Source organism: Alexandromys fortis, unplaced genomic scaffold (genome assembly GCF_014885135.2).
Source record: "Alexandromys fortis isolate MF-2015 unplaced genomic scaffold, M_Fortis_MF-2015_v1.1 scaffold_97, whole genome shotgun sequence".
Taxonomy (NCBI): domain Eukaryota; kingdom Metazoa; phylum Chordata; class Mammalia; order Rodentia; family Cricetidae; genus Alexandromys; species Alexandromys fortis.
The window spans coordinates 2,199,874-2,225,980 of NW_026067981.1; the positions used below are offsets into that span (position 1 = coordinate 2,199,874).

The 26,107-nt window shown below is 36.3% G+C and overlaps 1 protein-coding gene across 1 annotated transcript in view; it reads left to right on the forward strand.

Annotated features, from left to right (window-relative positions):
* Positions 1-2,265: 2,265 nt before the first annotated feature.
* The window catches only part of Kifap3 (kinesin associated protein 3), a 122,768-nt gene continuing 98,926 nt past the window's right edge, over positions 2,266-26,107 (forward strand). Inside the window, exons 1-7 of the mRNA XM_050158422.1 lie at positions 2,266-2,504; positions 11,786-11,917; positions 15,999-16,153; positions 18,217-18,272; positions 18,793-18,934; positions 23,129-23,228; positions 24,688-24,812. Of these exons, the coding sequence (XP_050014379.1) occupies positions 2,473-2,504; positions 11,786-11,917; positions 15,999-16,153; positions 18,217-18,272; positions 18,793-18,934; positions 23,129-23,228; positions 24,688-24,812 (742 nt within the window). The 5' untranslated portion in view covers positions 2,266-2,472. The remainder of the gene's footprint in view (positions 2,505-11,785; positions 11,918-15,998; positions 16,154-18,216; positions 18,273-18,792; positions 18,935-23,128; positions 23,229-24,687; positions 24,813-26,107) is intronic.

Here is a 26,107-nt window from a genome sequence, read left to right on the forward strand (position 1 = left end):
GCCTATGGGAGACCGATATGATGAGGGAAGGATCAGGAAAACATCAGGATGAGAAAGGTTTGGGGTAGTAGTTCCGGCTTTGAGACAGAAGGGGCCACAGCAGAGGAGTATGAAGGAATGGCATCAAGAAGATGGGGAAGGCAGAGACATGGGCAGCCTTGCAGAGCTTTCAGAGAGGAACAAATCTTTTGATGGCATCTTGGCTTTAGCCTAGTAGGACTCATTGGATGCTTCTGACCTGTGGCACTGTAAGCTAATACATGTGTGTTTCAAGCTACAAGGTTTAGAGTACTTCCCTACTGAACAGTACTACTAGCAGTGTATGGCACATTTTACTATATATATTCACCTGGGTCATTAGTCCTCCTGAAATTAAATTATTTCAAATTGGCCACTCTCCTTATTTCAGAGCCTCATTTATCTTTGTGTGTCTCCATACTTCACACGTAAAAAGTGCCAGTTTCGTATTTCATATTTTACCTTTTCTGGCACAAACTGACAGCTGAGATTTTCTAGTTTATCCCATCTCCGTTTATCTATTCATTGCTGTGGTTTTAGTTTGTCTTTTCAAACCACGATTCATAGTCAAATATTAGTTCAGTGCCAAATATGTATAAAAAGAGTGAGCAAAACAGATTATCTGGGACAAAACCTTAAACTGCTTGAATCTTCACTAATTGTTCATTTTAATATATATTACATTTTGATCTTCTAATCTCAGGTATATGGAGGCTTTACGTCTTTTTTCTTTTATGTTGTGGTGTGTTTGTCTGTCACAGGACACATGTGTAAGTAAGAGGACATCTGCAGAAGTAGGTTCCTAAGCTCTCATAATGTGGGTCCCAAGGATAGAACTCACAACATAAGAAATCGAGGCAGGCGTTGCTACCCAATGGCCCATCATGCCAACCTTTATAGAAACTTGAAGCAATGGTTCTCAACCTTCCTAATGCCGAGACCCTTTAATACAGTTCCTCATGTTGTGGTGACCTCCAACCATAAAATTATTTTCATTGCTACTTTATAACTGTAATTTTGCTACTGTTACGAAGCATACTGTAAAGATCTGTTTTCCGACGGTCTTAGGCAGCCCCTGCGAAAGGGTTGTTCAGACCCAGAGGTTGAGAACCACTGCTTTAAAGTAATGCGCCCAGCTTTTATTACTGTTAAAAATGTTGTGAATGATAATTTGTCCATTTTTGCATTAGTTTGAAGAATGACTATTTGAGAAAACACAGAAAACAGCAAGCCTAGTTAGGAGGAACTCTATAGATGAACTGCTTAAGCGGAGTGTGGATGGAGAAGAAGGAGCAGACTAGCAGGACTCTCGGGAATTTCGTGACAGTTCAGTGAGAAATTTTGATAAACAAATTTGGAGTCTGCTCCAAATTCCTTTCTTGATAGATTGAAAGAATAGTTATGACTTTATAGAAATAGTATAGACGGTGTGAATGGGTGGGACCATAACACATCTTTTTAATGTCTCTCTGGAGTGTATGGGTCATACAGTGTATCAGTATGTCATTTTAACAGAAAGGTCGGTCAGTTTTATAGTAACTCATTTGAAGAAGGAGTGAGTAATAATGTTTACTAGAAAATAGTAAACGAGGGACAGGTTAGAGGAAAGGCTATCTCAAAGCAGAGCAGGTGGCTTGCTACCGCTAAAAAAGCAGCTCTTTTCGCTACAAATTGTCAGCAATTTCACCTGCCTTAGAAGAAACAATTACTAGTGAATTTTGAGTTAAGGTTAATTAGTGGCGATTTAAAGTTCAGAAGTTGGCTTGTTTTGATGGAGGGGGGGGTACTTTCTACATCTATGATTTAAAAGGCTACTTACAAACTTGACCCTAATTCTACCCATCCCATCATACACAGTATTTCCACCAGCTAGAACTCGGGGCAATCAAAGCAGAACTTTTCACATATTCAAAATAGAAGCCCCGCCGTAGAGGTTGTTAGTCAAAGGCTGACCTGAAGCCTGCAATCAGTTAACTAAAAAGTTAACTGGTTACCCTTGCCTTATTTCACGCTAAGGACTTTGAATTCCAATTTTGGAGATTGCAATGCCTTTTCCTATCCCATCCTGCAGGGGGCAGTGACCAGGAATCTCACTATTAACCACAGACTCCCTGATCAGCACCAAACCCTTCCTGCACTGTTTCTGGGAGCGTCAGATTAGTCGCGGGAGCCAGGGCCTGCAACTGAGCCTGCGCGTACTGCAGCAGTCGCTTGGGCGCATGCGCCTGCGTAGACCTGGGCGGGTCTGGGCTGCTCCAGTGTTTCGGGGGCCCAGGAGCCGTGGGAGGAGCCGGCGGCCTCACCGTGGTAACCGCAGCACCGCCGCCGCCCAGCCTTGCAGGCCTCGGGACTGTCACCGCCTCGGCTGTGAGGGTACATTGGCCGGGTCCCCGGAAGTAGCCTTCCCAGACTCTCAGACACTCCCATCCTCCCCACGCCGCTACCGCCGCCGCCATGCAAGGCGAGGACGCCAGATACCTCAAAAGGTGACGACCCGGGCCCCGCCCTGAACAGGTCCTTAGGCGTTTCCCCACTGATATGGGTTGTCACTGGGCAGAGCTAGATGAGAGGAGGGGTGGGGTGCAGGGAAGGAGAAAGAAAGAGAGGGGAAGTGATGGGGTGGAATGAAAGACGCGGCCCTGTGGGGCGCGAGGTCCCTAATGCACCTTGGCTTGGCGGGGCCCTGACAGCATCAATTGATTTCCTTGCTTCTTTAATTCATATCCGCAGTGAGAGGCAGGTTGGGTTAGGTAAGCCCTCTATTTCGTTTGTTCTGGTTTTTGTTTTTCCCCTGACCCATTCTCCTGCTTTTCTCAATAGATGAATCCCATGGGAGCGTGGAAGTGATTTCTGTCACAGCACCAATTTGTGTTTAGTTTGAGATTCATAAATCACAGGGGTTTTGAAATAAAGACGGACGTGGTGGTTTTTACTTCGTGCAAGACTGGCCTGAGATGTTCAGCCAGCTGTTCTTGGTCCACTTCACCCACTTGACTGTCATATTCACAATATAATTTATATAGGAAGTGCATTATTATCAAGACCTTGGCATGAAAGAGCTCCCCATTTTCTACCTTAAGTTTGTGTGGTGTTAGCTGTTCCAAAAAGAAAGAAAGAAAATTTATAGAGATTCCTTAACTTCTGTCAAAGATAGGGACATCAGGGTTAAGAATACACCTCTTGCTGGACCAGAGCAAGCGAGCAGTGAACAAATTAAAGGCTAATGTGGGGTCTCTATTTTTAGTTAAAGCTTTGTTGCTGATTCCCTACAAAAAACACATACTTTTTTTTTGACATAATTCATCTAAAATGAGAGCCATAAGGACATAATACTTTTGAGAGAGAAACCATGCATGTTAGGTGGTGAGATCAGCCTAGGTCCTAATATGCTTTAATGAGTATATTTTTTCCTTTGCTTGGTAGGGTTCTAGCTGTCACAAAAACACCTTACAAATGTTAGTGGCCTTTTAAACAGAGTCCAATGTTTATAAGATAAATCAACTATCCTGCCTTTGCAAGCCGGGAAACATAGTCTTTGTCTTTTTCATTTTATGTGTTTATGGCAAATGAAGAGACTTTGAATAGAGATTTGTAAATGGAACACATAATCATAAGAAATACTTAAGGAGGCAGAACTCCTTTCCCTACATCATTTTGCTAACAACATGCACACATGTACTTTTACCCCCACACCTCCAGGCATATACACACAAATTTTTTGTCCAGAGCATTAAATTTTCTAATTTCACATTAACCCTGAGTTTATTTTAAAGAAAGTGCTGCTATTGTACCATTTTCTGATTTTCATATACTATGGTTGCTCCATATGCTATGGTGTTGTTTTCCTCAGGGTCCTCAGACTAGTGTGGGCGCTCTTAAAATTGCATCATCTAGGAAACAATAAATGCAACTGATCTAGTTCCCATGATGTTTTAAGCTGGAATTAGCATCTGGAAAGGGGTTGAAAGTACTATGTTTAGTTTTATCTAATTTTGACAGAATAAACTTTGCATTACCTTCAGGTTAAATATATGCATGCACACATGGATATCTGAGAGACGATTATTATATATATGATATACAGAGCTAATGGAAAAGGCAGGAACTTGATGGATATGATAAGTAGGATGCTTTGTTCAGTTTTTCACATTGTATAATTCTGTTCCACTTATACTGTGCATTGACACTTTATTCCGTTTTTGTAACTGAATAATATTTCATTGCATGAGTATATCATAATCTGATTATCTGTGACCCAAGTGTAGAGATATTTAGGTGATTTTTTTTTTTTTGCCACTTGCCTATAAACAAAGTTGTTAGGATCTTGATGAGATTTTCTGTGAACACTTCTCTTTAGTCATTTTGTACATACATAAGCTTGGGATTGCAGAAGCATGGAGTGATTCTATGTTGGGCTCATGGAAGAGCCAACAAAAACTTTTTCAGTGTCTGTACCTTTTATGGTCCCTCTTATGTATGTAGGCTCCAATTTTTCCACCAATGCCTGTTATCTTCTCTCTTTGTACTGTTCTGCGTGTGTGTTCTGTAACTGTAGCTATTCTAGGGGGTATGAAGTGGTGTCTTTCTTTGATTTTGATTTCCATTTCCCTAATAACTAAGTAAGTTGAGCTTCTTTCATATGCTTTTTAGCCATTTGTCTTCCTATTTTGGGAAAAAGTTTTTACTGAAATATATTCTCAATACAATTTGTAAATATGCAATTTACAAACATTTCTCGCAGCCTATTTTTGTCTTTTTACTCTGTTGAATATGTCAAGTGTCAACAATTTTAATTTGTTGAAGACTAATTTATAATAGCTACTGTTGCTTTTGAAAACATATTTATAAGCCATTGCTAAATTTAAGGCCATGAAGCTTTCCCTTATGTTTTATAGTTTTAGCTTTTAAATGTTTGCCTTTTATGCAATTGAGTTAATTATTGTATATGGCGCTTAAGAATATCTAATTTTGGGGCTGGAGAGAGGGCTCAGTGGTTAAGAACACTGGTTGCTCTTCCAGAGGTCCTGAGTTCAATTCCCAGTAACCACATGGTGAGTCACAACCATCCATAATAAGATCTGGATCTCTCTTCTGGCCTGCAGGCATACATGCAAACAGAACACTGTATAAATCATGAATAAATAAATAAATAAATCAAATGGGTTGTGATGCTGCAGGCCTTTAATCCCAGCAATAGGCTACAAAGCGAGTTCCAAGACAGCCAGGACTGTTCCACAGAGAAATCTTGTCTCAAAAATAAATGTATAAATAAATGTATCTCATTTTTTTAAAAAAAGCAAAACAGGATTAAATAAAGTCAGCTAAAAGTAGGAGCACAAAAGATGGAGCAAATAACTAGTTGGCAGGACGTGAACATAAGATTATTAAGAAAAACCTTATGGAATACAGGGGAGTCAGGAGGGTGAATAGAGAGGTGCACAGGAATTAGAAAGGAGACTCTTTGTTTGAGTCGGACAAGGGGAGCCTTCTGGGACATCAGCTGAGGAGGAAGGTCAGCTGGTGCTTTCTCTACTAATAAAAAAAGTTACAAGCAAAACTCTCACACATATAAAATCTTCAAAAATATATGGAAAAGAATATCTAATCTTGACATCATTTGTCAAGGATATTGTTCTTTTTCTCCGTTGATATTTGAGCATCCTTATTAAAAATCGACTATAAAGGTAGGTGTTTGTTCCTGCACCGTCAGTCCTCATCAACAGGTCTACTAATGTGTGTCTCTTTGTGCTAATAACTCTTATTGCCTAAACGGGGAGGTTTTCCGTTGAGAAGTGTGAGTCCTACAACTTTGTTATTCTTTATTAAGCTTATGTTAATATTTAGAGTCTTTTGTTTCCATGTGAAATTTAGTGTTGTCTTTTCCGTCTCTGACAGAAACGGCTGTCAGGACTTTGATAGTGGTTCTATTGACTCCATTAATCATCTAAGGGAAATAGTACTATCTAAAAAATTAATTATCCAGCCCTTGAACATAGGATGGCTTTCCCTTTTTTTAATTTTTTATTAATTTCTTTAACTTTTAAGAGTTTTAAGTGTTGAGTCTCCCTACTTTCATTTATTTGTAAACAGATCTATTTGTTGTTATGGGAAATTGAATTTTTTAATTTAGTTTTTAAATTTTTAATTACTATCAATGAAAAGACAATTTACTTTTAAACATACAACTTTGCTGAGTATGTTTATTAACTTAAACAATTTTGTGTAGTTTTTAGAATATAAAAATGAAATAATTTCATTACAGATGGATATAATTTATTTCTTATTTTCAAATCTAGATTCTTTTTACTTCTTTACATAGGTCTCATTAGGTTCAAATCTCTAGGATATTTGAAATAGAAATGGTGAAACTGGACATTGCCATGTTTGTGATTTTAAAATAGGTGTTTCTCATCATTATGACATTAACTGCAGAATTTTCATTCATGCTTTGTATCATATGGAGGGGGTTTTCCTTTATTCCTTACCAATTTCTGAATGAAGAATTTGTTTTTATGAAATGGGCTTTCTATGTCAGTTGAGATAATCATTTACTATTTTTCTTCATTTTATTAATAAGTTGAACTCCTTGAGTAATATCGCATGGCCTGTGTAGTCTTTTAATGCGCTGCAGATTCTGCTGGCTAGCACTCTGAAAATATTCCCAGCTGTGTTCTTCAGGAATGTTAGTCTACAACTTTTGTAATATCTTTGCCTCACTTTGGAATGTAACGTATTGTAAAGTGTTTTCTGTCTCCTCTTATTTTTTGGAGGATCTTAAGAAGGATGGGTGTTTATTTTTCTTTAAATTACAAGTAAACCTGTACAAACATTTGTTGATGTAATCCTTGCTTAGGTCTTGTTTAGGCAATAAGATAGGGTCTCACTGTGACCTTCCTTGGACAGAAATTCTCTGTAGATCAGGATGACGTAGAACTCATAGAGATTTGCCAATCCTCTGCATCCTGAGTGCTAGAAAAAAGCCTGGCTTTTTGATCTTTTTAAACAACCAACATTTATTTCCTATTTATTGTTTCTACAAACTCTAGTAGTTTTTTCTCAGCCTTTTCTAGTTTTTTGAGGTGTAAAATTGAATTATTTCTTTATATATATTTATAATATATATATATATTACATTCTCTCCCTTCTCTCCTCCCAGTTCTTCCCCCCACCCCCTTTGTTCCCACCCCCTCCAATCCACTTCTCTTCCATTTCTGTTTAAGAAATGACAGGTATCCTACAAGTATCAGCAAAACATGGCATATCAAGTTTCAGTAAGTCTAAGCATCTCCCCATGTATTAAGGCTGGGCAGGATGACCTAGTATGGAGAGTAGGGTCTCAAAAGCCAGTTAAAAGAGCAGCCTCTGTTCTCACTGTTAGGAGTCCCACAGGAAGCCCAACCTACACAATTGTAACATATATTCAAAGTGCCTACATCAGTCCCGTGCAGGCTCCCTAGTTGCTGGTTCAGTCTGTGAGCCCTATGAGCCCAGGTTAGTTGAGTCTGTGAGTTTTCTTGTGTCGTTGACCCCTCTGGCTCCTACAATCATTTCTCCCCTTCTTCAGCAAGATTCCCTGAACTCTGCCTGTTTGTGTCTGTGGGTCTGCAACTGTTTGCATCAGTTGCTGGATGAAGCTTCTTTGATTACAATTAGGCTAGGCACCCATCCGGCCGCAGGAGATGCCTAGTTCAGGCTACATATCCGCTATTGCTAGGAGTCTTCCCCATAGACTCCTGGGAGATTCCCTTGTGCCAGATTTTTACTTGACCCCAAAATGCCGCCCCCCTTTCCAGTAGTCTCTTTTAGTACCCCTCCCCCTTGGTTCCTACTTCCCCAGCCTGATTGCTTGTATTCCCAATCCCACCCTCCTTCAGTCCACTCATGAAATCCCTTATGTTTCCTTTTCCCGGGGAGATTCTTGATTTCCTTTAGTTGTCTTATTGCTCTAGCTAGAATTTCAAGTACTATATTGAATAAGTATGGAGAGCATGGACAACCTTGTCTTGTTTCTGATTTTGGTGGAATTACTTTGAGTTTCTCTCCATTTATTTTGAAGTTGGCAATAGGCTTGCTGTATATTGCTTTTATTAAGTTTGGGTATCTTTCCAATGCAGGCATTTATAGTTACAAATTTCTGTTCAGCAATGCTCTGTCACACCCCTAAATTTTGTTGTTTTGTTTTTATTTATAATTTCTCTGGTGAGTTACTCTTTGACCTAGTAGCTATATGGATGTGGATTATTTAATTTTCCATATTTTTGTGAATGCTTTCTGTGCTGATTCCTAGTTTTATTCATTTGTGTTTAAAGAACATACACTATATAAAGTTAGTGTTTTCAAATTGATGACTTGTGCATAACGTAAGATCTAGCTCTTAAAATACCCAGTTTACACTTTGTAAAGGGGACGTTCATCTCCTTTATATGTATTAGGTCTAATTGGTTATAATGTTCAATTTCTTTATTTATAGTAATCTATATAGGTATATCTGTTATTCCAAGTGATATTGAAGTCTGCCACTATTGTTATAGACCTGTTTGTTCTTTCATTACTTCAGTCCTTGCCTCATATGGTTTAGGTCTCTACTCTCAAGTTTACATTTGTAATAGTTAGATATTCTGGATGTGTTGATTGGTTTCTCACCACAGCATTTGTTGTTACATTTTGTACTAGCTTTTACTTTAAAGCCGGTTTTGTATAAGTGCCCTACCTTTCTTTTATATTGTTTGTATTTCTTTTCCCATCTTTTAACTTTTAATCTGTTCATGTTTTTAGAGCTGAAGTGTCTACCATATACACATCATACATATGTATATGTATTTGCTTCATTTCTTAATTATCCATTCTTGAAGTCATTGCCTTTTATTAGAATTTAATTTATAAAGTAGTTACTTTATAATTAAGACTTACATCTGTTTAAAGAAGTATTCTAGACTAAAGGTACACAGTGGCTTTTCTGTTTAGCTACATAGTTACCTTTATCAGTTTTCTTTACTTCCTCATTTGGTTTCAATTTATTGCCTAATTCACTCCAGGCCAAAGGATTCTAATAAATATTTCTGTGGTTTCAATTGTAATAAATATAAATATATTTCTAAGCTAGGTTATCATCTTTGGGTGCAGTTCTCTGGTACATATGTACAAAGTGGTGTTACTAAGAAGGCATTTTCAGGCAGTTAAAAGATATCAATTTAGTAATAGGATGCTGTAAATAAAAAATTCAATAATTTTATCAAATTAAGAATTGAGATAAAATATTTGAGAGATAATTATCTCAGAAGTTAGATATTCCTCATATGTTGTAAATGCTATGTTCAATTCTGTTTGACAGTTTAGCATTTAAAATAAAATCATTCATCTTATAAAAGTAAAAACAGAATAAAGTATAAATATAAATTTTAATGAGGTACATCCATTGTGTAAACAATTTTAGGGGCTAGATAGTTAGCTCAACAATTAAAAGTTCTTGATGTTCTTGCAGAGGACACCAGTTGAGTTCTCAGCACCCACATAGTGGCTCATAACCCACTGTAACTCCAGTTAGAGGGGACCTGATACCCTCTTTGAGTCTCTGCCGATTTTAAGTACATACATAGGCACATAAAAACACCCATGCACATAAAATATAAGCAAAATATTTCTGACAAAAAAAATACTCACATGGAATCCCAGCAGAATCCTACCATATTTTCAAACATGGTTTGCAATCAATCCTTTTTAAATTATTCAAAAGGAGAAGGCACACTGCAAAACTCCTTCTGAGAAGCCAGTACCATTCTAATACCCAAACTAGTTAAGGCACAGCTGCAGCAACATAAAGAAAACTATAAGCCAATATCCTGTGAGCACAGATTGAAAATCCTCATTAAAATGCTTATGAATTTAATGTAGGCTTATATCCAAAAGATTATATACCATATAACCACAGGAACCATTCACCATGAATTGATGTAATAAGTTACATAAATGAACTTAAATATCAAATGATTATCTCAATAGATGAAGAAAAAGCCTTCAATGAAATCTTTCATGCCATTTTGATAAATGGCTTAGCAAAAATACTGGAAAATACCTGAGGATGATAAAAGCTATATATGAGAAACCCACAGCCAGCAGCATCTTAAATAGAAAAAATCTTTAAGCAGGCAAACTGAAGTCAGGAGTGAGACAGGGCTGTCCTCAACCCTCACCTCTTTTCAATACACTGCTCAGTGCACTAGCTGGAGCAGTGAATCAAGAAAAAGAAAGTAAAGGGCTACAAGCAGGGAAAAAAGAAGTCAAACTATCCTCATTTGCTGATGGTACAATATTACACATAAGAGACCCCAAAAATTTCACCAGAAATATTCTAGAAACAATCAACAATCTCAGCAAAGTGACAGGATAAGAATCCATTCGCAAAGATCAAGAGCTTTTCTATACACCAACAACAAACATACAAAAAAGAAATCATAGATACACTCCCATTCATAGTAACCCCAGAGAAAATAAAATCTCTAGGAAGGACTTCTACAATGAAAACCTTAAATCTCTGAAGAGAGAGATGGAGACACACTGGGCAATGGCAGAACATCCCATGTTCATGGAATGGTACAATTAATATTGTGAAAATGACTACCAAAAACTGTTTACAGATTCAGAGCAATCCCAATCAAAACTCCATGTCATTCTTCACAAAAGTAGAAAAGCAGGAACTATACTAAAATTTGTTTTGAACAATAAAAAACCCTGGATAGCCAAAGCAATATTTAGCAAAAAGTGCAGTGTTGGATGGATTGCTGTTAGAGATTACAAGATACAGTACAGAGCCATCAGATAAAATCTACGTGGCACCAGAACAAAAACAGACATGTAGATCAGTGGTACAAAATAGAAGACCCAAACATGGTACAGTGAAAGTAACTATAACCATCTCATATTTGACAAAATGTCAAAATCAGACCCTGGAGAAAAATTGAATCTTCAACAAGTGGTACTAGGAAAACTGGATGCTCCACATATATAAGAATGAAATTAGACCCATATCTATCACCTTGCAGAGAAACTAATTTCACATGGATCAAAGGCCTAAATATGAAACCTGGAACACTGAATATGCTAGAATAAAACACACACACGGTATATAAATGGCATATGTATAGGAAAGGACTTTCTGAATATGATCCATTTATCCATGAATTAAGGCCTACAATTGACAAGTGGGGCTTCATAAAACTAAAAGACTTCTTCACAACTAAAACAATTGAGTGAAGAAGAAGCTCACAGAATGGGAGAGAATCTTTGCGAGTTATCCTCGATAGAGGATTAATATCAGAATATATGGAGAAATAGGAAACTTAAAAAAAAACATGACTCATTCGAAAAATGGGCTATGGATTTGAACATTGAGTTTTTAGAAGGAGATCTAAAAATGACTAAGAAATATCTCCCCACAATGTTAATTATCCCCAGCAATTAGGGAAATGCGAATCAAAATGGCTGTGATTAAAAAGCTCATTTTAGTCAGAGCCATCCTCTGCAAAGACAATTTTAATTATAAATGTTTCACTTGCGTTTATACATGGTTCTTTGGGTAAATACATTTTTTTTTCAAGGTAAGACTATTCATGAAAATACGTTCTGCTGGGCGGAAATACATACTTGTCCCAGACTCACAGAATGAGATTGGATGGCATGCGTCAGTCTCACCCTCATGTTTTAGACATAAACTGTGTGAAAGTTATGGCTGTTCTGTGAGATTTTAATGTACTTTTTTATATCTTTGTAGGAAAGTTAAAGGGGGAAATATTGATGTCCATCCATCAGAAAAAGCTCTCATCGTTCAGTATGAAGTGGAAGCTACCATTCTTGGAGAAATGGGGGATCCCATGTTGGGGGAAAGAAAGGAATGTCAAAAAATGTAAGTTTTCTTCATTTGTATACATCTTTAAAATAGGGGACTTTATATAAACTTTATTCAAATCTAATATTTTAATCTTTATAGGTAGTAAATATTTATTGAACACTTCTAGACAGACTTTATCTTAGTCAATGAAAGATTACATTAGACTATATAAATATGGAATATATTCTAGAGAAAGTAATATTTTTGAAATGCTAAGTGAAATTAATCACAAAAGCTACATTTATATAGGAACTTTTTGCTCAGTTTGGAAAATCTAAGTATTAAAATCCTGTATCCTTTTCCCCCTAGAATTGCTGGGAGTGGTTTGATGTTCAGATGTTCCCAAATGGGGCACAGATCTTTAATTAGTCCTTGAAAACAACCTAGTCCTCTGAAAAATGCTAGTAATAAGAGTGCTCTTAGATCCTCTGGTGTCCTACTTCCTTTTCTTCTTGGTTTTGAGAGAGTCCCTCAGGAACTGTCCTTTTTTCATCATTCTGCAGTTTTCTGCTAATTATCTTACCTTCCTCCTATAGTTTTATGGTGAAATAAAATGAAAATGAAATTTATGCCCTGGCAATGCTGAAGCATATGTGGGCAGCCCATATATGGTGGTTTTGTTGAACTTGTTCATATTGGGTTTCAGGGTCTAAGTTGATGAGGACCACTGGCCAGGTCTCTTCCTCAAGAGGGCACCAGATATCATTACAGATGGTGTGAGCCACCATGTGGTTGCTGGGAATTGAACTTAGGACCTCTGGAAGAGCAGACAATACTCTTTACTGTTGAACCATCTCTCTATCCCCATAGTTTTATGGTAATAGAGAAGATTTGATATCACTTAATGTTCACCCTCAGCCCTCTCCCAGCTACACAGTGTTGATTTGGTAATTAGTCAGAAATCATTTCTACTTGTGCCATGTTTGGAATTGAGTGTGTTCGAGCTACTAGGAATGCATGTGATGGTGCCACTTTTAGTATAAGCATTGACTCCAAATCCTTAAACACTCTGGGGATGGTTTCTTCCCCACAAAGAACATTGTTTCCCATTGAGATATTTTAGGTTGTCATTATAAGATGGTCGGTCACATTTTCATCTAAGAGGTGGAATCCAAGTACTATATGTACACAATCGCCTCCTACAAGAAACACTTATTAAGCCTGAATTTCAGTAATGCTATAGTTGAAAGCCCTGGCTTGCTTCACCCTACAAAGAGAAACTGCTTAGTGTCTCATTTTACTGTCTTCATTGGTTTTTCTGTCGGGATCAGGAGACTGACATTAGTGGCTCATGACGATAAATGAATCCTCTAGACTATACAAGACACTGACGAATATGTGTGCATACTCACACTGCAGTCCAGCTCACCCTTTTAGTCTTTCTCTCTCTGTTCTTTTCTGTTTGTCATTCCTTACCTGAGACTATAAGACTTGAACATTCATGAAAATCTCTTGAGATTTCAATATTAGATTTCCTAAAGAAAAGCTGTCTTTAACTTTATAATCTCAAAACCTGCACTTCAGGAGAGGAATTTAATTTTTAGTTCTGAGGGTTTCACTAACTAACAAAAGGTATGTCACATTCACTAACCAAAGGTATGTACCACAAGACCCTACCAAAAGGAAAATGTGTTTTGTTAATCCGAAAGGTTTTGTTAATGGTGGAGAAGAGAAAGTCTGTGTAGGTTGAGATAGGGATGACATAAACTGTCACCAAACTAGAGAGACCGGTGACTGTCTAGATCCACAGCCTGGCGCTTCCGCCTCTTAGAATGCCTTTCTGATTTCATTTTGAGAAACTGATGGTTATGGTGTAGAAATCATACAGATGAAATTTTGTTAGCTTTTAATAGATGTTGGGTGCCTAACAAAAGTACATATGCTGATTAAAAACAGGTGAGTAATCACAACTGCCATGTTCAAAAACAGGAAAAATGAAAGTATACCTTTTCTCCAGTTTCCTCTAATAGATGCAGGTTTAGGAGGCTAACACTGCGACTAAAATGGCTTCCGTCAGCTCAGGCTGAACTGCATTGCCAATGTGTATGTTGCTACAAAAGAGACATAGAAGAGACTTAAAAATCTGTGCATATTAGAGCAGTCAAGAATCATGTCACACCCATTATAATGGCTAAGGCCCCTAAGACGGGCAACACCAGATACTGGCAATTATCTAAACACAGGCTCATAAAATATCCATTAATCATGTTTTTAGATATTTACTCAAATGTGTTAAAAATTTATGTCTATACAAAAGTCTACACATATATTTATAGACACTTTATACAAAATACCTAATAATTGAAAGCAACCAAAATATGACCAATAGTGAGTGGATCAACTTTGGCACCACCATATCATGAAGCATTATCCAAGAATGTAAAGAAATGAATTAGTAAGCACACAAAGACATGGAGGGACCCTACAAAAGAAGTCAGTCTGGAAAGTTTATATACTATGCAATTCCTACTGCCTGACATTAATGGAGGACTCAAAACTGTAAGTATAATAAAGAAGTTAGAGGTTACCATGGGCAAAAGATAGGACTTTTTAGAACAATAAAACTTCTATGTATAATGCTATAATGATTGATACATAATTTATAAAAACTCATAGAACATAGAATGAATGCTAATATAAGCTCTGGCCCTCAGTTAATAAATAATTAAATGTATCAATATTAGTTCCTAGCTTACATTAGGGTTCACTCCTTATGTTTGTGAGTTTTGATAAAGATAGTAAATATGCTGTACAGGCAAGATGCTAATTGTAGAAGAAGCACACAGTAGAAACTGGGAGAGAGGTGAGTGTATTCTCTCTGTAATTTGTGAACACTATTTCTAGAAAACTAATCTGCTCTAAAAGCCTAAAACAAATTTGAAGGTATGCTTATTGAGTTTCGTTTTTGTTTTGTTTGGGATAGAGTCTCATTGTATAGCCCAGGCTGGTCTTGAGCTCACCGGTTCTGCTTCAGGTTTCCTTCCAAGTGCTGGAACTGGGTTTTCCTATCATGCCCAGCTGTTGATGTAGTTTCTCCTGTATCTCTTCTCAATCAGATTTATTGACAAATTTTCTGAGTTTTTGTTAAAATTGAATAAAAAGATGTCTTTGGGGTTATTTCTGTGGACTATCCTTGCTACATCTGCCTTTTAATGTTCAGCTAAAATTGTCCAAAATAAAATCAGTTATTTTAAACACTTAAAAGTTGTCAACAGCAAAAATAAATAGATTTAAGACAGAACAGGTAAAGAGTGTTATTCTAGAAAATTTAAGCTGGGAAGGATATCTAATTCAAGCTAACACTAGATTTAGCAGAAGTCATCTATGAATACTGACTTCACAGATGCTATGTTAAAAATATTTCTCAGGATTCTTTTTCACTTATCCCTGTAGTAGCCTGCTATTTTCCTACAAAAATTAGCTATCTTCACAAAGAAATAATTTTATGCAGTGGGTACTTTGGCTTTTTCTCCTACTGAGTATGAGTCTTGTATAGGAGGATTTACTTAACAGTCCTGATTTTATGTTTTCATAGTTGTCACTCATGCCATGAGTCCATGTAAACAGGCTGGTGTGTTCCTCTGCACTGTCTTTTCTTCCTTTTCACTAGGACAGACTCCCAGTGATTGTTTTGGACTCAATTAAGAGGAAGGAATGGCAGAGTAGCTCACAGTTTATAGTATTTGCCTAGCAAGTGGCAGGTTCCAATCCCAGCACAAGTAAAGAAAAGTTGGAAAATGTTGTCATATTTAAGTATAAATGATATAATTTCTGACAGTGTGTATTTCATATTCAGTAATAAGTAAAGACTGTGTTTTTACATCAGAAGTACTGCTTCAAACAGGGCTTAGGGATATCTTGTCCAGAAAGTCTTAAAAGATTTATCTTGCTTTTACTACTTTTTTATGCAGCTCACAGGAAATGATTGCCTTGAACTTATATAAGCCTAATTGTATCTAAATTATTACTTTAATAAGATTCAATGGCTAGATAGGTATAGACTATGTATAATGTATAAATTATCTTAAAATAGTATTTTTGAATCTGTCATGTACTTTCTATAATATCTGAATTGGGAATTTGGATGTGCTTGCAGCATTCGTCTGAAGAGTCTCAATGCTAACACAGATATCACCTCTCTGGCCCGAAAAGTAGTTGAAGAATGTAAACTCATTCATCCCTCAAAGCTGAATGAGGTAGAGCAGCTGCTGTACTATCTACAGAACCGCCGTGATTCATTGTCAGGAAAAGGTGAGTGGAAGGAGGTAGGGTTTTAGATTTAACACCAAAGGTGGCCTTCACAAATATTATGTTTACTTTGTAAATAGATGTGTAGTATAAAAATACATAGTTATAGCTGGGCCATGATGCGCCTTTAATCCCAGCACTCAGGAGGCAGAGGCTGGCAGATATCTGTGAGTTCGAGGCCAGCCTGGTTTATAGAGTGAATTCCAGGACAGGCTCCAAAGCTACAGAGAAACCCTGTCTCAAAAAACCAAAACAAGTAAGCAAACAAACAAATCTAGTTATGAAAACTGTATTCATTTTGGTTGTGAGTTCTTACCAGTGCTAGGATAACCAGATGTACTTGTTTCCTGAATTGGAGGTTTTATGCTTCTACATGCAGTGGGCAGACTCTGTTTCACTGTGTGTGCACATGCACACATATGCTGGAATAAGGAGATAAGTCTGTCATCATGGTAGTAGACTAATAAAAGGAACATTGAAGGCAGAGATCTTCTCTTTTCTAATTAGACTTATTTTTCTAAATTTCTGGTTTATACATCATTTATAACTTTAGTGAATTATTTATTTCAAGTTTTAATATACATATGAGAGATGTCTCGTGCTTTAGATAACCCTGGGATATTACTCTCATGAATTTTCCTAAGAAAAGTATCACATTTCTTTTATCATTGTCTTCATTGCTGTCATTTTCCTGTTCTCAACTCCTTCATGAAAGAACTGTACCATTAGTGTTTTAGAACTCAGGAAATATAGAAGATATTTTCAAATAAAAAGGTTATCCCAATGGATTATTGAATGTTAGTGATTAGAATATATGAAAAAAGAACTGTGAAAAGTGTTCATTATATATGGATAAAATAATTCAAGTCAGTATTAGTCTCTCTCTGCACATTAGTAGTTGAAGGTATATAATGTTTTACTGCATATTAAAACTGTACTTGTCTAAATGATCAAGATGTTTATAACTTTTTACTGTGATAATGTAGAGCCAGAAGCCTCCCCCTAAGGAGATGGCAGGAGGACTGTAGTAAACTGTGGCACAGTGATTCATCACTTCAGTGATTTCTTTTTCTTTGCCAGTCAGAACTACTGTTATTTTATTTAAAATTAAAAATAATTTTAACTAAAATTTTTTTTGACACAGAATTTATTTGATAATATGCCCTTACCTCTCATGGATAATGCCCTTGGAAGTGGAAATGGTTAATTCTGTATTGTGTCTCTTTGGAAGAGTAGGCTGTCCTGACATTTTTATTGTCAACAGTGTGTTTCTCATTTTCCATCACTCGTACTTCATAGCAGTATTTCTTTTCGTAGCATGTATTAATTGTGTGAAACTGTGATTTTCATTAGGACAGATTGATACATGAATGTAGAGTTCATATTTACTTCCAGCATCCTTGCTGATCCTCTTCTTCTAAATTGTCCCCTGTAATGGCCAAGTCTTTTATATCCATATTTATTTGCTAATTATACAGTTTTTTATTTTTTCTAATTTATTTAATTTCCTTTTTAATTTATTATTGATTTAATGCATTGTTTCTGTTTAGAATATGAAAATATGCTTTTAACTGAATAGAGTAATAAATGTGTTCAGTACGTTTGAATGCCTCCTTGGGAATAAATGAAGATTAAGCTGATGTAAATATCAAAAATTCGTCTTTTAATTTATGTCCTTTAACTTTTCAGACAAAAATCACTCATTCTTAGTTACTTTAGCTTATAATTTAACTACTATTTCTTACTCCTCCTGTGTTAACGTTAGTTTTCATGTTCATCATTTTTGTATTACTTACACTGTTTTCTTTGCCTTATTGATTTATGCATTCCCATCTTAAAAGAAGTATAATTTTGTGACAGATTTTGTTAGTTTATGTTCTCCTTACTAGCATCATTAGAACAAATAGCTGATTTTTACATGGAAATATTTTATGCACTGAAAAAAATTTCATCAAATATTTAGTTTTATACTCCCAGGTTAGGCAGCATCAATCTCAACTACTGAAAATAATTACTCCCAAACCTTTAAAACCTAATTCTTAGGATTTTTAAAATCTTTTTTACAGAAAAAAAAGAAAAATCAAGCAAGCCTAAAGATCCACCTCCTTTTGAAGGGATGGAGGTAAGACTGTGTGAATTCTGATCTGTTCAACAAAATACTACAGACATCACCTTTCCTTTCAGTATTGCATATGGCCATGTTCAGAAGTAGAATTTTAAATGGTTCACTTTAGAGATACCTTAAAAAGGCATCTTATTTGATCAATGCTTAATTGATTAAAACAAAAATTGTTGGTAGTGCTGTTTAACACATTTTAATTTTATTAAAGTAAGTAGCAAAAATATTCTCAACATTTTGGAATAAGTTTTAAAATATTTAATCTATTATAGTAGTTACAAATAACTTTGTATTACATTAAAAATACATTAAGAGACAAATTTTAGATATGTTCCATTTTATTGTGTTTATAATTTAGTATTATCATTCTACTATACAAAGACCTAAAATTTCCATCCACAAAAGAGGCTATTATCCATTTTTTGGAAATTGTTTGTAAGTGATATATTCGTCACAAATATCGTCATCTATCTGACAGCGATCTGCCTATCAGAGCTGCTGAGTGCTTCCTGCTGTGTTTCAGATTGACGAAGTGGCCAACATTAATGACATGGATGAGTACATTGAGCTGTTGTATGAAGATATTCCAGACAAGGTTCGGGGTTCTGCCTTGATCCTACAGCTGGCTCGAAATCCTGATAACTTGGAAGAACTACTATTAAATGGTAATTTCTTTTCCTAAATATTGAACATAGAAAATTATGGAAAGCAAACCTACCCTCAAAGTTTGTACTCAGATCTTAAATATTTTATGTATACAAATGCACATATACTTGTTTTCATGTCTTAAATATTTATATTCTGAAGTTTCTTTTTTCTTGTATATATTAGGAATATTTTAAATCTTTTATCGTCCTCTCCTCTCTTTTCATGGTAGGTCTCTGTATCCACTCTTTTATTTTCACACTGTTTATGGTTTTGAATCTCAAATGTTTCTTGGAATTAGCATATGACTAGACCACCATGTGTTCTTTTTCCATTTCAGTTTATTGGTGTCTTTAGTCTGTTTAACATTGATGTAATACTCATAAAGTAGGTTTTTTTATTTTGTATTTGCTATGAATGATGAAACTTTTAACATATATATTTGTAAATTATGAAAAATGTTATGATTCTTAACTCTTTTTACTCTTCTATTTCTGTTTTCTTCTGCTATTGTTTCCTTCTATACTAGATGTTTTCTAGTCTATCATTTTAAGCTAATTTTCTATTATTATGTTTACCTGAGTTATTATCTTAGTGATTCCCCAACGTTACAATTGACAGTTTCAAACAATCTTGTTCAAATTACAACTAATTTAATTTTAACAGTATACAGAAATTTGTTCCAATATACACTTTTGCTCTTTTCCCTCCTCACTCCTTTGTGCTGTAATAATACTGATTTATTTCTTGCATATGTATATGTGTGCTATATGCATATCTGTATGCATGTTTACAAGTGTTATGAGTATACTTGTTTATAGAAATATACATTCTCATATGTGTGTGTAGAGGCCCAGGGCTGATATCAAGAGTCTGGCTCAATCATTGGCTGCCTTATTGTCTCTTAGTTGAACCCAGAGCATGAGGATATGGCTGGTCTAGCTAGTTAGCTTGCTCCAGTAATCCACCTTCAGAGCTCTGGAGTTACAGGCAGGTGGCTGAGGGCCCCTGTAAAGTGTCAGTTCAGGCAGTGATCCGCGAAGATGGGAAAATGAAAACTCAGTTCAGATCGCCTTCATCAACCTGGATCAAACCTGGGAAGTCTAATGCCAGGAGGTTCATATTTAAAACACAGTACAGTTTGGGTAAAAGTTTCCAGGCAACAGTTATTCCCATTCCAGGTGCACAATAAAGATTAAGGTATGGCTACATAGAAACTCCTTTACAAAGTACATGTGGCCATAAGAATGGTTTCTGTAACTACAAGGTCTAGAATTTAGTGTGGTCTCTGTCGAAGATGTCGTAGAGAAGTACATGTGACATCTCCCCCAAGAATGGGTTCCAATAACTGAGAGCTAAAGATCTAGGGAGGGAAGAGTCTGGTATAAACATTCGGCATGAGGTCTGCCTCTATAGCACAATGTGGGTGAGGTCTGCCTCTCAAATAGCAGAAAGGTCACCTGGTCATTAACAATATTCACTCCCGACCTTCCGGGTGAAAAACAGGTAATTTCTCCTTTGAGGAGAGGCCCTGCATGTTTAGCATCATTGGTTTCACGGTGCTCTGTGGGCACAAGAAGCTTTGTACCCCCAACAGGTGACAGAAATTCTCTTGCACTTTCATGTGTCATTCCTATCTGCATGTCTCCATGATTTGTGAGGTAAACCTGTTTACCATCTTATTGATGGTAAACACACAGCGTTGCTTTTCTCTTCACGCTTTGGTTCTCTTAGCCTTTTTGCAAACCTGACTATGACTGTGACATGTTTAAGTGTTGATATCATTCAGTGTGGTATATTTGGTGTGTTTACCTTTTTGGTCTTCAGCAAACAGGAAATTTTTAGCTATTTTCTCATTAAATGTTCAGCTTGAACCTGTATATGCTTCTGGGACCTGCATCATGGATGTTTCTGTGCTTTGTTCTCCTCCAGATGTCCTTGAGGGCCTGTTCATTTTGACTTCCTCTTTTTTTCTTCAGACTGACCAATCTAAAATGCTTATATTAACTTTTCTTATGTCACACCTGTTGCTTAGATTTCCAGTAAATTTTAACTTTAGCTTTTGTACTCTTCAAGTACATATTTCTTATTTTTGCCTTTTTTTTATAATTTGTGGTCTCGTTGATAAAATGTCATCCCTGTTCACTCATGTAACTAACTGCCTTTAAATCTATAGAAATGGTTTACTTTAATCTTGTAATGTTATTTATTTCTGTGTATATGTGTCTGTGCATTTGAATGTGTGTAGCTGTGTACGTGTGTATTTGGAGACCAGAAGAGGGCATCGGGTGTATGCCTCTATCATTTTCTACCCATTCTTTGAGGCAAAGTCTCTTCCTAAATCTAGGACACAGGTTTTCACAACTGGGCTAGATTCCAGCAAACCTCAGGGGTGCTCCTGTTTTCACCTCCATGGAGCTGTATTAAAGGTGTGAGAGAAGCATGGTGACTTGCTTGGGAAATCTGAACTGTGGTCCTCATGATTGCACAACAAGTACTCTTAACTGCCAGCCTATCTCTCCGGTCCCTCCTTTTTCTGAATGTAATAATAGCTGATTTAAACTCTGTCTTATAATAAGCTCAGAATCTACTTTTTCATGGACAGTCTATTGATAACTTTATTACCTGAGCATGGGTCACATGGTTCTATTTCTTTCTCTGGTGAGTTGGTTTTGTTGAAACAATATATGGTAACTCTGGAAATCAGTCATGCTACCCCATGGCTTTTTATTAATGCCATTTGTTTGTTTGCCAAGTTTTGTGGATTAATTCTACAAATTTGATATCCTTTTAGAAGCAGTGCAATTTCTACTTAGTTTATTAGACAATGATTGGGCTACAATTTCTTTAATTGCTTGATGATAATATCTCCCACCCTTACTGGAGACCTCTGTGTATGTTAGGGTGTGTCCTAAGTGTTGAGGCACTTCACATTTAAGACTCTGCTTTTCTTCTTAGACAGTTTCAAAATTCAGCCAGAACTTTCTGGGTCTTTCTGTGAGAGGCCTACAACTGTGTACCTGTCTATATGTGGCTTTCTAGACTTAACAAAAGTACATCTGACCCCTTTAAAGCTCCTGAAAATACCTGATTTTAGCTTTTGTTTAAAAAATGTCAATAACCTTTTGTTAATCCTGCTAACAAACTGTTAAGCCTATCTCGGGCATTGTAATGCTGCCACAGTGCTTTTCTCTAACAGCATAAGGCTGTTTAAGGCACAGCAAGCTCCAAGTCAAACAAATGACAACTGAATGTTCCCTGTACCCCTTGAGCCCAGCTTTTCACAAGCTTCCAAGAAGTTGTTATCTGAAACTTCTATTTTGTTATTTATGTCTGTTGGTATGTAATATATGTAAATGTTACTTTTCTTCACGTAAGTTTTATTTTTTTTTTACCTTAATGAAGCTAAGATGGCTAAACTGCTCATTTATATTCTAGGTATATTCTAGTCTTTGTCTTAATAGAGTAAATCAAATGTTAAAAAAGAAAACAAAAACTGGGCAGTGGTGGTTCACACCTTTAATGCCAGCGCTTGTGAGGCAGAGACAGAGGCTGGTGGATCTCTGTGAGTTTGAGGTCAGCCTGGTCTACAAATTAAGTTCCAGGACAGCCAGGGCTACAAATTAATTCCAGGAATTATTAGAGAAACCCTGTCTCAATAAATAAAAAAAAAAAGAAAAGAAAAAGAAAAGGGAAGAAAGGGAGGGAGGGAGAGAGAGAGAAACAAAGGTAGCACAGCAGTAGTAGGATTCCAAGCAGAAAGTCAGGAAGCCAACAGCGGGAAGCAGACAGTCGGGAAGCAGGCAGTCGGGAAGCAGACAGGCGGGAAGCAGACAGGCAGGAAGCAGACAGGCAGGAAGCAGACAGGCAGGAAGCAGACAGTCTGGAAGCAGGCAATCGGGAAGCAGGCAGTCGGGAAGCAGACAATCAGGAAGCAGACAATCAGGAAGCAGGCAGCCTTTGATGATCTGCTGTCACATTTATCTAAATCACATTCAATTTCTTTACTGCACACACTTGTATGTCAGGAGTTTTGAATGAAAGTTTTATTATACTTCTAAATTAGCTTTCTGTATTGGAAAGAAACATCCTACTTCTTTGTCCCAGTTCCATCTTGGCTTTGTTACTTATTCATAAGTAGACATTTAAAACCAACCTCCCTTTATATCAAAGCCCAGGTAAATGATCATATCCGTATGTCTCCTTTTCTGTAGAAACTGCCCTTGGTGCGCTAGCAAGAGTCCTGAGAGAAGACTGGAAACAAAGTGTTGAGTTAGCTACAAACATCATTTATATCTTCTTTTGTTTCTCTAGGTAAGTATAAAGATTCTAAAAGGACTAATTGATCTCTGTTGCTGCCTGCCTGTACCAGTGTGCAGCCCATTGGTTCTCTCAGTCTTTGTGTATTTGTCCATGCTCTGCTTCTTACTGCTGGCTTTTTACTCTAATATTCTTTCATTGTGTCTACAACTCCCTATACCTGTACACATGCACACACATGTTCATATACACCAGTTCGGCATAATAGTTTGGAATGTGTTTACAATTCTGGAGGAAAATTATCTCAGTATGAATGTAATGCCTACCGTTTACTCACTATGTACTCTTGGTTATTTTGCCTAATCACCCTGGGCCTTGGTTCCTGTGTAAAGTTTTCATTGTAATAGCCACATTCTTTTCTGGTAGTTTTTAGGATTAAATGATTAAGAAACTTAGGTTAAAAGCCTGGTACATAGTAAGTACTCTTGTACTTAGATATACTTATGAATATGCAAATAATAGCATATTTATAATACACATACTTCTGTATCTCATTTTTTTTTACCAATTTAGTACATACTTCAAGGATACAGATTGATAGTTTGATTACATGTGACAGTATATAAATGATCAAATCAGGGTGGTTGGTATTTCCAACTCTGTGAACACTTATCATTTCTTTGTGTTGTACATGTTTGAATTCCTCTCTTGCAGTTCTTTCTAAAATATCCTATAAATTGTTGTGAACTGTAGTCACCCTACTGTGCTGCACAATCAGAACTTATTCCTCCTGTGATTTAACTCCCCTTTAGTCTCCCTAATTTTAACCCTTCTTAATCTCTAGAAGTCTCTAGTCTACTTTCTTTATATGAAGTCAACTCTTTCCTTCCAGATATCAGAACAAGGACATATGACAGTTACTTTTTTTGTTTGACTTATTTTAACATAATGTCCTCCAGTTCCATTGTGTCTAATAAATTATGAAATTTTATTCTTTTAATAGTTGAATATATTCTATTTACATGTATATATTATTAATAGAGGTATTATTGAGATTTTATGAAAATTTTCTAGCCAATTGGATTTTAATAATAAAGCAACATTGGCAAAGATATTTTCTTGAATAAATACTTAAAGAAGTTAATTATTTAGCAATATATATATACATATATATAACCTGATTGCTAATATGTTACTAGTTTATTCTCTCTCATCAATTTTATACAAATAAAGCCTTATTATAACATTAGTTTGTTAGACAATATTCCAAAACATATTATGAGACTGTCTTAGTACTTATTGTGATTAAGAATGAAAACTTGATTAATATTTAAAATGAGGATAGCATGTTAATACATATTTAAAATAATCTCATAATTTCAAAATTACTGTAGTATATTCATTCATTGAAATGTGTGTCATACTTATGTTTTGTATAGTTTATGGTAGTTTAGGCCAAAACCAAATCTCCTATTTGAACTAGATGTATTCTTTTTAAATCTCTCCTTTAAAGCTTTTCTCATTTTCATGGACTCATCACACATTATAAAATTGGAGCCCTGTGTATGAATATCATTGATCATGAGTTAAAAAGACATGAGCTTTGGCAAGAAGAACTTTCTAAGAAGAAGAAAGCTGATATCCTTTAGGTGCCATTTTGACCTGCTGCCTATGCTTAGATGCTTTTGACAGATGTGGCGGGGTGGGGGTGTTCTTTCCGTTTTTAGTTCCTGTCATATTATTTGAAAATTATGTAAAAATGTTGCAGAAGTAAAGATAGAGATTGGAATTATCAGAATAGTTCCAGGCTGGCAGACGTTTTGCCTGTCCACATTCGACTGGTTAGAAGGTAGAAGAGTGAGGTCAGCAGCAGTGCTAGATAAGTGGACGAGTCTCTGCAGGACAGCACTATGGGAGCACCATGGCTTCCCACTGCTGCAGTAGACTTCCAAGGAACTTTGATGGGATGGATTAAATTTCTCGATAAACCTAATTTTTCCAGGAAACTACAGTTCTACTTTTCTATGAAGTTCAGTTTTTCTGGCTAAGTGAAAAAAATATTAGTGCAGAATTGAGAAATCTATAGAATGATAGAACCTATGAAAAGAACCTTGGAAATTCTGGTTTAACGTATTTTATGGTCTAGGAATTGTTTTTTAGGTTTCTTAACAAATGCTTTCACACACTTTTCATTAACAGTGTCATTGCCCATTGGCTTAAGGCATTTTGGGGTTGGAATTCCATTTACTTTAGTGTCCCTTTGCTTTTTGAGCTATAGTCTACATTCTGATCATTTCTATCTCTTGATTTGTCTTTCATACTGAGTATAGTATAAGGATGCTGTTTTTAAAATTACTGTAATCTCATTTGAAAATACTATAGTGTCTTTACAATTTAATTCTAACTCAAAGGTCCTCAACTGTTCATATGTGTCTTAACATGAAGTTTCACGTATCAGTGAGGTGCAGGCATGGCATAGTTTGAATACAATGTTTTTATTTGTATTTATTGGAAATGAAAGCATCATTCCTATAAGAGAAAAAATGAGGCAGAGAGGCAGATAGACTTAATCATAACAGGCTGAGGCTGCTTTATTGGAATAGCAAGGGGCCCCAGCTTTTCCACAAGATGAAAGCTGAGTGCTTTTAGAGGGGCTGGGGAACAGGTACACATACACACACACACATAGATAGCTACTAGGAAGTTACGGTTATATTTTGTGGTTTGAATGGGACCAGAGTGGGTTGTTTTCCATACCTGGGCATATTGTTTGTGTAGGTAGAGCTGAAGTCAGGCTGGGGCTAAGCCATTCTTTATGGCTAGGGGCTATTGCCCAATACCCTGACTCAACTCCCCATGGCCTAAGGCTATTACCCAGTCCTGTCTGGCTAGAGTGTGGTGCATTTATTAAATCTCCATGTGAAACTCATGGG